The 16,717-nt window shown below is 37.5% G+C and overlaps 1 protein-coding gene and 1 pseudogene across 4 annotated transcripts in view; one reads left to right on the forward strand and one right to left on the reverse strand.

Moving 5' to 3' along the window:
* Grm7 (glutamate metabotropic receptor 7) overlaps nucleotides 1-16,717 on the reverse strand; it is a 934,876-nt gene that overhangs the window by 356,406 nt on the left and 561,753 nt on the right. For all 4 annotated transcript variants that reach the window (XM_045134253.1, XM_004651486.2, XM_004651485.2 and 1 more), the window contains exon 5: nucleotides 5,303-5,443. In XM_045134253.1, coding sequence (XP_044990188.1) covers nucleotides 5,303-5,443 — 141 coding nt within the window. The remainder of the gene's footprint in view (nucleotides 1-5,302; nucleotides 5,444-16,717) is intronic.
* LOC123454944 lies at nucleotides 5,579-5,701 on the forward strand (annotated as a pseudogene).

A 16,717-nucleotide genomic window follows, 5' to 3' on the forward strand; every position in this document is an offset into this window, starting at 1 on the left:
AGGGGTGTCAGAGAAAATAAGCAATCAGCAGGATGACTCCCTGCCATTCTCTGGTTTCTATCAGTAAAACTACACTAATTTCTAGGGATGATGGGGGAGAGCCAATTCCATAAGCTGAGAACCTTTGGGATAGTACTGAAAGAAAATTGGAATGTCCTTAAAATATCAAACCACCTGGTGGTATCTCAAGCTTGAAGGAGGAGTTAAATTAATGTGGCTAATTTATAGGAAAGAACATCACATGGTGTCTCAGGACATCTTCTATAGCAAGGCCTGCACCTCTAACCTCATGGCCAATTAGACAGCATTAGATAGGTTACTCTAAAATTTTTTAGTGAATACTTTTCAACATTATTCTTCCCTTTATGATCTTTTACTTGGATATGGGTTTCAGACCTTATCATTACACCATGGCCTGAGAGTTTGAATTCTCTAAACACCAATGATCTCAAGATATATTTTCAAATGTGTTTTGACAAATGACTGATTCCATACTGGTCTACATAGAGTTAGATTATAAGAGTAACTCCTTATAATACTGCTAGCCTTAAATTTGGCCAGCCAGGCCAAATGAGTCAATGGGTGCAATAGTGGCATGTCTATTATGGGGAAAACCCAACCACTCTCTAACTGGACTGGAGTCCTGCTCCATGGGAGGGAATACTTGTCTGATAATGAAAACCTATGATAGGGGAAGTCATGAGTCCTAGGGGTGTAATGTCTGCTGCTATCTGGCTAAATGTATATATTATGCTCACCAAACTGCCCACTAAGCACTTCTCTTAATGTTTATACCCATGCATTAATGCTACTCTCACTTTTGATTAGAGAAATTTTTCTTTTCATATGATGGTAACCTTAGAATGACTCAGAAGGCACCATAGTGCTGAAAATAAGTGACAGGAGTCTCAGCACTGAAACATCTCTATCACACCTTCCAAGGCTCAGGGTCCATTGTAGAAAAGGTTTTGGAAAGAATATAAGACCAGAAAGAAGGGTAGGACTCCTTACAGTGCATTCTTCCAGGTACAAAATGGCCTGGATATCCATGACCCCACAGTGCCTAATACTACCTACACAAAGCCATCATAATAGGAGGAAAAGATGATGCTGTCAAAAATAAAAGAGAAACTAATTGAGGGAGAAGGGGTATGATGGAAAGAGGAGTTGTGAAGGGGAAAGTGTGTGTGTGTGTGTGGGGGGAATTACCATGGTTTATTGCCTATAATTATGGAAGTTTTCAATAAAAATTTTTCAGTAAACAAAGAAGAGTAACTCCTTTTAGTTAAAGTGACTATACAGTTCAGATCAAAACAATTAAGCTGTGTGTGCATCTAAGGAACAAATATTTTAAGACTCCCTTATTCTTGTGCAGACCTCAGTCACAGGCAGGCATGAAGGAGGCTATTTTATGCAGACTTCTACTCAAAATATCCACTGCCTCTGTGGATGCAGTTCACAGTATCAGATGCCAGTAGTCTGCTCTTCTGGCTGCTTCTTTTGGACAAGCCACTATTTTACCATTTCATAAAATGTCTACAAGGCAGTATTCCCTTCCTTCTTCTATATCCTTATAGCAATCAGTGTTTCCTTATTCGGACCTTGGTTAAAACTGCATTTTTCACAATTCTTTCAAATCCTAATTATTAGAAAGACATTTCACCTTGGTCCATTACTTCCATTTCCCTTTTAGATTAGCCAATGAGCATGACCTTCTCACCAGTTTCCACTTACAAGATGGAAGACTATCCATGTGTCAAGATGTTTTTAAATTTTGGAAATTACCCAAATAATAAATATGTTTAGTTGGGTTTGGAAAATGAAAGGAGAAGGAAGAAAGACAAACCCATGATACTACCTGTGCACTTACCTTCAAAAGAGGATGAATAGTCTTGATGGCAACAGGGATCACCACCATTCAGTAAGGTAACCCATAATACTACTTGTGTACTTACCTTCAAAAGAGGAAGAATAGTCTTGATGGCAACAGGAATCACCACCATTCAGTAAGGTGTGACTTACTAGACTGGGAGTCAGAAGAAAGGTGTGATGGTTATGGTGATTATCAAGTTGATGGGATTTGAGATGAACTAAAATCACAGCTCTGGGTATGATTGTGAAAGTGTTATAAGAAATTAACTGAGGGAGAAAATGTAACCCTCAGAGTTAGGGGAACCTTCCACAACGGTGACCCAGACATAAAGAGCCCCACAGAAAAACAGTGTTGCCTGTCTGCTTTCTTCTTAAGTATATCTGACTCTGTTACCGCCGGTACCACTGCCATCATATTCCAACTTGTTCAGTTTTCCAACATATTCTAAATTACAACCTGTTCTCCAGGTATCTTCTAGCCCTCAGCATCAGACTGGGACTGCAGAGGCAATCAACTTCATGAACTAAGCCAGTTCCTCCCATGTTTGGATTTTTGGACTCTCCAGCCCCTATCATGTCAGCAGAAGCAGTCTAGTCAACACACACACACACACACACACACACACACACACACACACACACACACACCACACAGTTTCTTTTGAGGATTTTTTTTGATGTAGGGACTCACTGTAGCCCAGGCTAAACTGAAATACACTCTATAGACACAGGCTGGCCTCTAATTTACAGTGATCCTCATACCTCTGCATCCCAATTGCTGGTATTAAAGGTGTGTGCCACCATGCCTGAATATCTCTCTCTCTCTCTCTCTCACACACATTATACATGTTTGTGTTTCTTTAGAGAACCCTTGCCTAATAAAAATAGAAAGAATGAGGAGAGAATAGGCAATTAACTTTGGGACATGGACAATTTAATAAACATAATCATGGCTCACATATTTTCCACATGGAAGGAGTATACTAGAAAAACACAGTCTCCTTCCCTTTCTATGAGGTCATCATTTGGACAATGGCTTCACTTGTTTTATTCTCTATGCTTAGCACAAGAATAACATTACTGGGCTGGAGAGATGGCTTAGCGGATAAGCGCTTGCCTGTGAAGCCTAAGGACTCTGGTTCGAGGCTCAATTCCCCAGGACCCACGTTAGCCAGATGCACGAGGGGGTGCACGCGATGGAGTTCATTTGCAGTGGCTGGAAGCCCTGGAGCACCCATTTTCTCTCTCTCTCTGCCTCTTTCTCTGTCTATTGCTCTCAAATAAATAAATAAAAATAAACAAAAAAACTTTAAAAAAGAATAACATTATTGATAAAACAAGATGGGTTAGAGAATACAAAAGGCTGGGTTTGGCCTTAGATTAAAAATAATGGTAAACCGCACCTGACAACCCGTCCAGCCCCGACCTCTACAGAACATCAAATGTCAGCATGTACTGGAAAGCTGTCGCTAGCCATCCCCATGCTTGGGATGCATATGAGCATTCCCTGACTTACAGACAGATTATCCAGATGTCAAACTAATTTTTCCAGTTTCCACTTGAATATGCAGTGTCATGTACATCTAGCTAATATCGAATTAATTTTATTTCTTTTCTCTCCAACAGTATAAAGACCATATTTCTGAAAACATTCTACTTTTATATAACAAAGACTGAAAATGTGGTTAATCTGACATAGTTAGCCATGTTGCCTCCAACGATACATCCTATTGATTTTATATCATTGTTCCTATTCAGCTCACTATATAAAGTTTACATCTCATTTTTCATAGGGAGGTCCTTAAAATATTAAATGCCATGCTTGAGCATCCTTACAACTTCAAAATGCTGCTAGTTCCATGCATCACGTTTATTCTGCCTGTTAATGGATGCTCATTCTGTGGTATTTGATGATTAAATGAGAAGATTTACAATGCAAAGATAAGCTAAACCTAAGGATTGTGCCCAAGCTGACATTAATATTCTTGATCACGGTAAATATCCTTTAAGTTGTGGGGATACCTCAAAGTCAAACTTTGAAGGTAAAGGATGAAATATTCTGCTCCATTGTTATCTAATACTCAGAATAAAGATCAAGCTTTAGACATGTTCAACAGAACTCACTATCTGCTCTTACCTCTTCAACTATGGGTTCAGTTCATACATCCTCCAGTGTTCTCTATTCTTCAGTCACAGCTTTAAAAAGTATTTATTTATTTGAGGGAGACAGAGAGAAAGAGGGAGAGAAAGAGAGAGACAGACAGACAGAGAGAGAGAGAGAGAGAGAGAGAGAGAGAGAGAGAGAGAGAGAGAATGGGCGCTCCAGGGTCTCTAGTCACTGCAAATGAACTCCAGACATATGTACCACATTCTACATCTGGTTTACGTGGGACCTGGGGAACCAAACCTGAATCCTGAATCCTTTGGCTTTGCAGGCAAGTGCTTTAACTGCTAAGCCATTCCTCCAGCCCAGCCAAGTTTTTTAGTTTGTTTTAGCCTCACAGTCACAATAATCCCTCTTGCTACATCTCTGTGCCATGTTATTCTTTCTTGCCTAACTGGCTAATGCCTAAATTATCATCAGATTTGATTCAAACACCATTCCCTTGAGGAAGTCTCTGGAGAAAAGTTTTGCCTTTGTTATAGAACCTATTCTTACTTATCCAGTCTCATGACCACTGGCACATGCTTTTCAGTCTACAAAAAAAGTTTTCATTAAAGAGATCACTGAAGTAATGTCAAAGTCCCTTTCCATACTCACACACTAGACTCTAAACCACATGAAAGCAGAGTACATCCCTGTTTTGTTACACGTTACTATCCTTGTCCAGCTTAGTAGGAAGAAGGCTGCTAAGTATTTATGAATGAATAAATAAGTGCATGTGTGATTTTATTTCATCTTCTTACACATATAGTTTTTAGTGGACAAAATCATACAAGACTTTACATAAAGAACAATGATTATTTTAAGCATATTCTAAATAGTAGGTAACTGCTTAAACATTACAAAATCACTAAAAATTCTTACTATTATAAACCTGCACACTATATGTGGAAACAGTTAAAACTGGCTCTGTGGTAGATATTCTTGTTTCTGTGAAAATAGCTTCATACTTCTGGCTAGACCATGAGCTAATATGTATCAACAGGAACATTCGGATTGACAAGACCCCTTCTGAATTCAAGGAATCAGTGAAAATATCAATTACACTGAGATAGGCAGGTAAAAAATATAAATAAATAAACTTTCTTGTCTAGCCTTCTCTTGTCCTGTAAGAGTTATTCTCCTGTTCCATTTTCTGAACAATCTAGTAAAAGTCAATTTACCATTTCAGTTTGTCTCTAGCCAAGGTTTATTCTGTCAGCTATGCAGACATTTCAGTGCTGGCCACGTAAAGTCACAGGAGAAGGACACTGAGAAAGCAATTACCTGTGCATTTGCGATCACTGTCTTCTTTTTTGGACCCACTAATCGTCAACTTGCAGTTGAAGTTTTCCTCCCAGTATTCGGCGAACCACACATTTCTTCTGTTGTTTTCTAGAGTGCGGGATGTGAAGTAGGCATCAAACCCTAAGCAAAGTTAAATGAAAAGGTCATTGCTTAAGTGGGTACCACTGGCTTGTAAAGAAACTAAAAGCACCATCAAGGTGCTTTTTTTTTTTTTTTTTTTTTTTTTTTTTGGTAAACTCAAGGCTGTTTGTGTCAATCCAAATAAAAATGGAGGCCTTGTGGGGGTTCTATGTGCGCTGGCTTTAAACAGCAGCCTCCATGGTACTGCAAACAGCCTGGTGCTCATACAAGTTGTCCTAAGGAACCTTGGAGACAGTTTTCTGGAAGGTTACCCATGCTTCTGATCTCATGCTGTCCCCAATCTAGGATCCAGAAAGGCACGTGGGATAGCTCTGGGGAGCCCAGGACACAGTGACCAGGGTTCCTATTGACCAGATCATCCCATTCATTTGAACAAAATTGTATAATAAAAGGCAAGTGATTGAGGCTCTGAACAAAGCCAAGTTTGAGTTTCCTGGCTGCCAGAAGTCTATATCCCAAAGAAGTGAGGCTCCATCAAGTTTAATGCAGATGAATTGGAAAGCATGGTACTATAAAGGGGCTCATTCTTTATAGCTATGAAATCACATATATATCCTTAGTTGTGGTCCCTGGCTTTTCACTTGTGAGGTGTTCCACTACTGAATACCATACCAGACCAATCATGTTCACTAATGAATCTCACATACAATTAAAAAAAGGATGGAAGAAGACAAAAAAAAAATATATTGGTAGACTATAGGTACATACATACTTCAACCTGCCAGGAAGTGAACTAATGAATCTCACATACAAGAAAAAAAAGGATGGAAGAAGACAAAAAACAATATTGGTAGAGTATAGGTAAATAGCTACTTCAACCTGCCAGGCAGTGATATGGTCTATAAATAACCTACCCACAATGAAGTCTACATAAAGACCTTAAACATGATGAAATTACAAGCACTTTGAAATTCTAGTGAGCCAGCCAGGGATAAAATGTCTCCATTATTACCATTCCAAGATAATAGCAGACAATTTCAGTAGAGACTCCACCCTGTGCTTTGTACGAAAGACATATTTTATTCATTTCCTCAAGCTATGCAGTCGTTATATTATTCTCATTGTGTAGATGAGAAAGCAGAGGCATAGCAAACACAGTACATGACAATGTCATCCATTATGCTATAGTCTATCATCATAGCCATTTTAGCCACTGAGTAGCAAATATCAGTTTTAGAACTTTTGGGGCTGGGGAGATGGTTCAGTGGTTAGAGGTGTTTGCTTGTCAAGCCAGCTGGCCCAGGCCCAATTCCCCAGTCATCCTTACAGATCCAGACAGGCATTTGCAGTGATTAGAGACCTTAAAGAGAGTCTGGTGAATATGCATGCATGTGCGCGCGCACACACACACACACACACACAAGTACGCACACAACATGGAAAAAGTACATTCCTTTAGCATTGTACACTCATGCAATTGGGTTTTTTGATAGTTTGAATGTATGCCCCCAAATAGACTAATTTGTTTTAATAAAAAGCTGGCCTCAGAGCTGGAGAGATGGCTTAGTGGCTAAGTGCTTGCCTGTGAAGCTTAAGGACTCCAGTTTGAGGCTCATTTCTCCAGTAACCATGTAAGCCAGATGCTCAAGGTGGTGTATGTATCTGGAGTTCTTTTGCAGTAGCTGAAGGCTCTGGTGCATCCATTCTGTCTCCACCCCTCCCTTCCTGTCTGTCACTATTAAATAAATAAATAAATAAATAAATAAATAAATAAATAAAACAATTCAACTGACTTCCAAATCTTTAAATTTTTGATGACATATTATTGTAGTCACACCTTTGCAGTGCCTGTGAATATATTTGGCTGCTCTTTAACACATACAGAACCTCTGATGTTGGGTAACTCAAAGCCTTCTCTGTGCACAAAGACTCTAAGCCCCCATCTCAACTGGAAGATACCTATCTTTTAGGAACAAGATGTTCCACATAAGGTGTTCAGTGATTAAGGTGGGACAGAGGGTCAGGGATAGAAGAAGACATTGGAATAACTGATGATCACAGTTAATTGTGTGTGGGGGTGTCTGTATGTGTTCATGTATGCACATGCATGTGTGTGTGTTTATGCTTCATAGTGAAATAAAATCTTTTTGCCCACCCATACTAGATTTCACAAAAAAGGGAACTTCTCATATATTCCGTACAACTGGAAAAAATGTCATAAAATTTATCAACATTTTGACATGGATGATGTAGGAGGGCAAAATAGAAGAGGGACTATTGAAAAGAGGAAGCGATTCAGTAAAAAGGGAAAAAATGATAGGAGAATGGTATAACAGGAAGAGATTGTGATCAGTTTACATCATGTTCAGATAAGAAACGTCAATACAAGGTTAAAAAATATATAACCAACAGCACTAAGATCAGGGTTTTGATACAAAGAAAACTGAATCAAGTTTTGTTAAAGAAAAAAAAGGTTATTCTTTTATATGGATCAGATAGAAATCTTAGTGTGAAATTGGTGTTTTTACTGGACCACTGGCTTTTACTTCAGAACGTAATCTCTGGGCTAATATGAAGGCAATGTTAAACAGCACTGCTGTCACATTGGAAGTCAACAAAACAACACAGAGAAATGGGCAGGGCTTCAGTAGGGATTACTACAGTTATCTGGTTCTCTCTTTTAAATGTGGTACTGTACTGTCCTCAGACACCCTCTGTGATTTGACTGGAGCTTCAAATCAGTGGACACATACGCAGTGGGTGACCTTTCCAACTGGGAGGGAAAGGAAGCTCTGAACAACAGTCTATGGTATGAAAGAAGAGCTACCAGAATGTCAACAGGAGTCCAGAGGACACAGTTGCCTTCTTTGCAAGGGTAGCAGACACTAATTGCACTTGATAAAGTGCCTGAAAGCAACCTGGTAGCTGCTTTCCAACCCCAGCCATGCAGTACACATTAGAGGAACTTCTCTGCCAGCTCCCAAAGCAAGGTGCACCAAGGCCTCCACCTCCTTCCCCACCCCAGGGCTAACATTTGTTTTTTCTGCTCTACCTTCATCTCAGGGAAGACTTACTAGTGTTTAGCACATACTGTTCATAAAAGCCACACAGACTAGTAGAACAGGTGAATGAAGCCATTTATAAAAGGACAGACTAAGGAGAATGGCTAGCATAATGGCATAGCCCTTGCTTCCTGAAAAACCCTGAGGCTCATCCTCAGCAAAGCAAAAGATGAGACATGAGGAAAAGAGGTAGGGAAGATGGGGAAAGGGAAAGAAGATGAGGAAGGAGGGGAGGAGAAGGGATAGCATAGGGACTATAGAGGAAGGTTGAGAAGCAAAAGCAATCATATCTCCAAGTACTAGAAGGATAAATATAAAAATAGTAGGAAACAATGTTATTATTACCTAATAATAATATTGATAGTACAGGAACTGGGGAAATTACTGTCACTAAAGCACTTGTCCCATAAGTGAAAGGATCCGAATTTAGATCCTAACTTTGGCTGACTAGCTAGGCCAGCAAACTAGTAAGCTCTGGGTTCAGCAAACACCCTGTCTCAATAAATAAGTTAGAGAGCAACTGTGGAAGACACATACACCCATACACACACACACACACACACACACACACACACACACACACATATGTGTGTGTGTGTGTGTGTGTGTGTGTGTGTTAAAGACATAACCACCCATTTTAGGACATTTAGTAGAGACATTTTACCATTTGCAACATATTCTATGTTCACAATTGTTTGCAGAGCCAATGCTCATGATAATTAAAATATGAAACATGCCCATTAAGTACAGAGTGAATACACACACTTTGTTTATTGCAGCTCTGCAAAGGAAATGTTATTCATAAAATTTTGTATGTGTTTCCATAACAATAAACAAACAAAGAAAATGGAACTTTATACTCTTCACTCCACACAAAGCTAAAAATTAGCAGAATTAAGCCATATTGTTTCACAAGGTAGACCTAGAGTGATATGACTATATATAAAAGCAATGAATGTAACATAGTGAAAATGGAATATTCTAGAAAGCATTTTTATTGCTGGTAGTCGAAAAGAGTGGGCAGATATAACAGTGAAGGGGCAAGGAGTATTGGTCTTGCTGCTATTTCAACTGAGCTGATGGCTTTACACTCATTTTAATCTGTCTGTATTTAATGTATAACTTTTCATATTTCTATGACATAATTCATGTGTTTGAGTTGATATGAGGACCTTAAGAAGATATTTCCATATTAATACTTGCTAAATTGTGAATGTGATGATCTTTGAAAATATCTGTATAGCACATTTGAATAAGTAACATTAAAATTTATAAGCTGAAAATGGTGGCTTCTGGGAGGTAGAAGCAGAAAGATGAGGAGTTCAAGGTCATTATTGTTTATATAGCAGTTTTTGTCCTACCTAGGCTACATAAGACTACCTCAAAAAGCAAAAAGCAAAAAAAACAAAAACAAAACAAAAAAAAATCCTAATTAATCTTGAATTAATCTTTATAGAGTGTCCTAGGTTATTTGTACTGGCCCTAAATCCAACCTAACTGTCCAAATAAGAGATACACAGAGGAGAAACTAGAGGGAAGTAGGCCATAAGAACATGGAAGCAGAGATTTGTAAGACAGCCAGAGGACCATTAATTTCTTCCAGCTAGTAAAAGCTGAAAGAGAAAAGAAAGGAAGAGTTGAAGCTTAGAGCATTCAAAAGAAGAGAGTTGTTGTCAAATGGTGGTTTGGGACTTATGAACTCTAGAATAGAAGGAAAAAAGTTTATTTTCAGCTCCCACATTTATAGTCATTTGTTCCTTGCAGCTCTATGAAACTAGTATATCTATAGTACATAAAATGCCTGTTATGCTGTAACTTATGGGCTTCTCTTTGGTTAAGTATCATGGTGCCCAGATGCTGCACACCAATGGATGTAGACTGCGTTTAAACTTCAGATTTATTTTTTATATTGTCCAAGAATTGAAAAAAACAAACAAAGCAACAAACAATGTAAATTCCAACACTCAAGAGGCCAAAGAAGTAGGATCACCATGAGTTCAAGGTCATCCTGGGCTAGAGCGATATTTGACCTCAAAAAAAAAAAAAATAAATAAAACCAGGTGGAAAAGTGAGAGATTTCACTTTAAAGTCTAGATTTCATGCTCAATGTGTAAATAAGGTGTGATAACACAGCCCCCATTCCTTTGAGCAGGGCTGAGATTCAGAATGTGGACTGTTAACAGCCTGGCCCTCATTCTTCATTTGTAACATGTGTATAGGGCGTTATACCACAGAATGTGCATCTGTTACTCTAATGCACCTCCACTGTACAGTGAGCCACTTTCATGGTCCACTGAAATGAGGGATGCCAAGTCATCTATCTTGACTAGAGTACTTGAGTAAGCTTCACTATATATATGGAATTAGGGATACAGTAGGATATAAAATTAACAGAAAAAAATCCATGTTTACTTATCACTTAATATCGACTCAGTAGATGAAGTGGAAGACCACAGGTAAGATAATTGGAGAAACACACAGCAGACAAACAACAGGATAATCCACTCAAATGCTCACTGTGTCTTTCCACTTAATCAGACCAACTGCTCTCCTTCAGGAGAGATACAGTGTTTTCCTGGGCAATTCACCCCAAGATAACTTGTGATGAGTAAAATTATTAACATTCCCCACTAACCACTAGACAACTTTCTTTTCTAGTTCATATGGAAAAGATATAAGAATTAAGAGAGTTATGAAAAAAGAAGAGAAAGAAAAAGAAGAAGAAAGAAGAGTGCTGGGGGAGGGTGAGAAAGGGAGTGAAGAAGAGAAGAGATACCAAACAACACCAATATGATGTGATAACAAACAAATGAAAATTCTCTGGAGTGAAAGCTACTGCACTGGCTCATGAGCAAGTGAGCACAGCACAGCACTGGCACATAACAGAAGACCGTGCGCAGACTGCTAATTCAATGCACTGGAGAATAAAGGCAGCATTTCAAATCCCTGGGGGGAAGAAACCCTTTTAACTCTCACCTAATAAATAGCAACTGCTTGGATATTGGGGAAATGATTCAACTGAATCTCAGGTATTTAACGTTTTATTAGCCCATGAGATATAGTGGGATGCCTCAGGTGGATAGATCTTGTGACTTCCTGCCTAAAGAGGATGAGTCTCCATGCTGATAGTAACTGGGGTCCTGTATCCTTGCCCCAGATGCCTCATAGTAAGTCATCACAACATATCTTTCTTCGTGCATTTGCTTGTGCCTGTGTGCCTGTCTCCAGACATCCTCTCCTAAAGACCAGAGATTGCACTCCACTCCCCTTGGTCTTCTATATTTGAGCTGCTGTAAACTTTTACCAAAGGAAATTGAAGATAAAGAAATGCCAATGACTAGCAAGAGATGATTGCTAATGTTAGGGGATAAATGTATACTGAGATGCTCTTAGGATTTCTCAGGGTGTGTCTGCTGATGGACTGGTGGAAACCAGCCATTATTTTTGAGAAAACAAATATTTCCATGGAAATTATTCCACAAAGAACAAACAATCCCAAGGGAAATGTTTAGGGATGAGGGAGAGGGAACAATGTCTGCAATATTATTCCAGAAGATGTCTCCAAAGGGCTGTTGCATATTATATAATGCCGGCATGCCTCCAATTTCTCACTCCCTGCAACTGCTTAGGAAACAGAAGGGCATTTATGCAAACTGAGCATACTTAAATAAGAAGAAATATGGATATAAGCTATATATATATATATATATATATATATATATATATATATATATATATATATATATGTATGTACATATGTAGTTGATAGTTAAGGGTTAAGTTCAGATATTGAATTAAGAAGTCTAGGGCTGAATCCTCCCACTGGTGCTTGTTAGAAGGCATTGAGAAAAGGGTCTAATAACAACTTGACATTTTTTAGACAACTATTTTTTTGTTTGGTTTTTTTTTTTATTTGAGAGTGACAGAGAGAGAGAGAGAGAGAGAGAGAGAGAGAGAGAGAGAGAGAGAAGGGAGAATGGGCACGCCGGGGCCTCCAGCCACTGCAAACGAACTCCAGACGCGTGCGCCCCCTTGTGCATCTGGCTAACGTCGGTCCCGGGGAATTGAGCCTTGAACCGGGGTCCTTAGGCTTCACAGGCAGGCGCTTAACTGCTAAGCCATCTCTCCAGCCCACAACTTGACATTTTTTAATGTTATCATCATATGGGGAAAAATGATAATATCTTCTCTATGGGATTGTTGTGACAATTGAATGTATCATGCTTACAATGATGGTTAGTTGTTCATATTAGAGGTAAAATAACAGGTAAAATTAACACAGACACATGAGAAGAGAAAAGCACTGGACAAAATTCAGAAAACCTCGAGCTTTGATGCCACAGACTATATATGAGATATTCCTGTCACAAGATCCTGGCTTTATATTAGTTTCACCATCTTGAGACATTGCTCCACCAATACACAGATATTGAGGGGTATATTCAAGACTCCACAATGAATGCTAATGAGGAGGGTCCACTAGGAAATGGTAGTAAAGAAGACTCATGAGAATATAACCCAATGGAAAAATGATCAATATGCAATCTGTTCACCCAATAAAGTTCTCAAAATGAAAAAAAAAATCCTGGGTTTCAAGATGGATCGCTCAATTTGAATCCTGACTCTATAATCCCAGCCAGCTAGTTTATTTCACTCACACTATACTAAGTTAATCACATGTGAGGATCACTTTGTTCAACTATATATTTTTTGTTTAATTATTATTTTTAATCATTGTGATGTGTTTCAGAAAAGACTCTAAGTAGCACCCATGCTTGCTTCCTCATCCATAGAATGATGATTCAAGTCCCTACCTGACAAATGGGTTTTACAAAACTTAAACATTAAATCCAAGTCATCCACCCGTCTAATATTCATCAGTAAACATAGGTTCCTTTCCTCTTTGCTTCTTAGTATTTGCTTTTTGCTTTTTTTTTTTTTTGGTTTTCGAGTTAGGGTCTCACTCTAGCCCAGGCTGACCTGGAATTCACTATGGAGTCTCAGGGTGGCCTCGAACTCACAACAATCCTCCTACCTCTGCCTCCTGAGTGCTGGGATTAAAGGCATGTGCCACCACACCCGGCATGTGTTTGCATTTTTAATATCATGCCCAGATCTAAAAACACCTTGCACCTGTGACAGCCCCTTAATGCTTTGCTATACCATAAACAGCTGCTTAAGCTCAGCCCATGACTCCATGTTGGATCAGTACAACTCAAGATGTAGAAGGGCATTCTGCATACTAGCTTTGTAGAGGACCCAGTTAGAGGGCCTGACTCTGGGCACTGACTTTTAGGCTTGGCTCTTTCTAAGCAACTAAGTGCCACAGACATGCCATATGGACCATAAAGTAAAATCCGGACAGTACAGGTTTTCTATAATTCCTGTTCTGCTACTATGAGACAATGTGATTATGTAATTAAAATATTATTATTGATTAGAAAGGCTTTATGAATTATTTTTAAAAGATGTACTTGCCTGAAGTGTGATCTGAAATGTGCTTTCACAATAAAGTTGAGCATATATTAATAATATCAGCAAACTACTGATGATATTTTAAATTGATCTTTTTGTTTATAAGAATTCTTTATATGATTATACTTGATGTAAGTTCATAAGTTGTGTAATAAAATACTTCAAAAGTAATAATGAAAATGATTACAGCACTGTTTATAGAATTATAAACTTATAATTGTTAATAATGTTCCTACAGAATGATTAAATATCTATATGCTATTTCCACATACATGTATAATCAGTATATATACCAATATAAATGTATGCTATAATAGAGTGCCATATGAACTTGAGGGAGAAGGAAGTATAACTTTCAAAAGCATACCCCAAGAACCAGATGTTCATAACACATTATATTTAAGCAGTCAAAAGCATGTTTATAAAATCACTATCATATATGCATATGTATATATAAATTTTATATATATATATACATATAACAGTTATAAAATTCTCCAACTCCAAGTCAGTAGTAGGTTTGTAGTTTTATAAACTTTTTTCTTTAAAAATATCATTTTAACAAAAAACTTGCAAATAGTAATAGAGTAGCATGTGATGTTTCAATACATGCTCATGGTTTTGTAATTTGTCAAATGACTGTCCCCTCATTTGTGATTTTTTCTTGTTAAAAACACTGAGAATCCTTCCTTCTTAGCTTCTTGAAAAATCCAGGTGTATGTTTTGCTAAACAAATGTGTTACCAAACTTCCTTCTAAATATTTCATGTTTATTCACACTGAAAGTGCTACCATTAAACTTGAAGTCTCCATGTTAGCCTTTTATGTCCAGGAAGAAATCTTCCACCATTTTTCCAGGTAAGCAGTTTGTTCAAACAGTGACATGGAGAAGAATATATATAATCAAAAATAAGAACCAAGAATATTCCAGGGAATTTACCAAGCAAGATCTGCTTTCATGAAAGGTGGCCTTCAGATAGTGAGAGGAAGGTTTGCCAAGGCCTGATGTCTACAAATGTTGCCTGCGGACCATCCTGCAGCAACCCATAAATACCCACCTTAAGGCCCTTCCAAGGTCTCATTCTCCAATCTATATGAGGTGTTTGTAGAATACCCTTGTCTAAAACAACAGGTCAGCCTTGAGTACACAGTCGAATAATGCATGGATTTTTTATTAATTTTTATCTATGCCTAGCCTCCAAATCAGATCCATAAATCAGACTATCTATGAGTGGACCTCTGCACCAGCATTTCAGCCTCACAGGTAATGTTGATCTAGATTCAGGTTTTCAACATGTGCTCTACAAGATTACATAACTTCATCCCTTCATATATCCATCTTAATACATAAATGGAGGAGTTGCTACCTAAGGTCTACCATGGTTACAAAAGAACAAATTTGCTTAAGTTGAACATATGATCATTTATATGACACACATATATGTATTACACATAATCACAGTTACTCAGATAATGTCACATGCTCAAATGCCTTAGGAAAAAACAAATAATGATTTCAATGTGTTTGATTTGCTTGATTGCATTTTGAAGCCATTCTTAAAAACTACTGTTCATTATTTGAAAACTTTCCAATATTTTATTGGTGTTCAGATTGTATACATGTTTATTCATAGTTGACATAACTCTAATTAACCTAAGGTCAGGTGGTAGATTGTGTAAATACTCACGACATACATTTTTGTGCAGAAATGTTTGAGGAATTTTTAAAGAATCATATCAACTTACTATGAATAATTAATCTAGTGATCATACAACATAACAAGTTTTGTGTAAATACTCACGACATATATTTTTGTGCAGAAATGTTTGAGGAATTTTTAAAGAATTATATGTTTGAGCAAATGTTTGAGGAATTTTTAAAGAATTTTTAAAGAATCATATCAACTTACTATGAATAATTAATCTCGTGATCATACAACATAACAAGTTTTATGCAGCAAATTGTTGATCAATTGAGAAAACAGAATCTACCTATTTTCCCCATCAAAAACAGAGCAAAAGCCAGACAAATTTGTCACAGAATTATTCTTCGTGTTGGAAGCTTCACATTTTATTTTTAATAACTCTACAAGAACCATGTTGCCTGGTTACCATCTTCATTTTGTACTCTGATCTAAAAATGTCTCAGCCATCAGAAGTTTTTGTGAGCTGAACATCTAAACTTATATAATCAAACGTCTATAATAATACTAAGGGAATTTATTCAAAATGCTATTTGATTTTCTTTCCACTCTCAGATTCTGCCATTGCCTAAAAATTTGAGGGAAGAAAAATAATATTTTGCAAGAAGGACTTTTCATATGTATACTTAAGCAGGGAGAAAAAATGAATAAGAAAATATCACATAAAATAACAATGGTCACAAATATATGCCCATTTAGCTTAAGAATTTCCATGGAACTATATGAAAAAAAGGAGAAACATTGATATTTAAAATATAACTTCAATTTTTATGTCAAATGTCACATTTGCTTAGGGATTTTAAGGTTTGAGCAGAATTCTAACATTTCGGATTTTTAATTGTGTTAGCAGCAAGCATACTAGTTTGATTTTTTTTTTTCCAGGGTATTTGCGGCATGATGATGAAAATTCCAGAAAATGTAAAAGTAAGCTTCTGAATGCCCCTTATAGATAATATTTTTATTTAAAGACCAAGTTCGTGAAACAAATTTGGGTCATTTCATTCTCCCATCCTCAGAGTGACTAATGTATTTCTAAGCTTGAGACATACCTACAAAGCAAAAGTTTAATTGTCG

The sequence above is a fragment of the Jaculus jaculus genome, chromosome 14 (assembly GCF_020740685.1).
Source record: "Jaculus jaculus isolate mJacJac1 chromosome 14, mJacJac1.mat.Y.cur, whole genome shotgun sequence".
In the NCBI taxonomy this organism is placed as follows: domain Eukaryota; kingdom Metazoa; phylum Chordata; class Mammalia; order Rodentia; family Dipodidae; genus Jaculus; species Jaculus jaculus.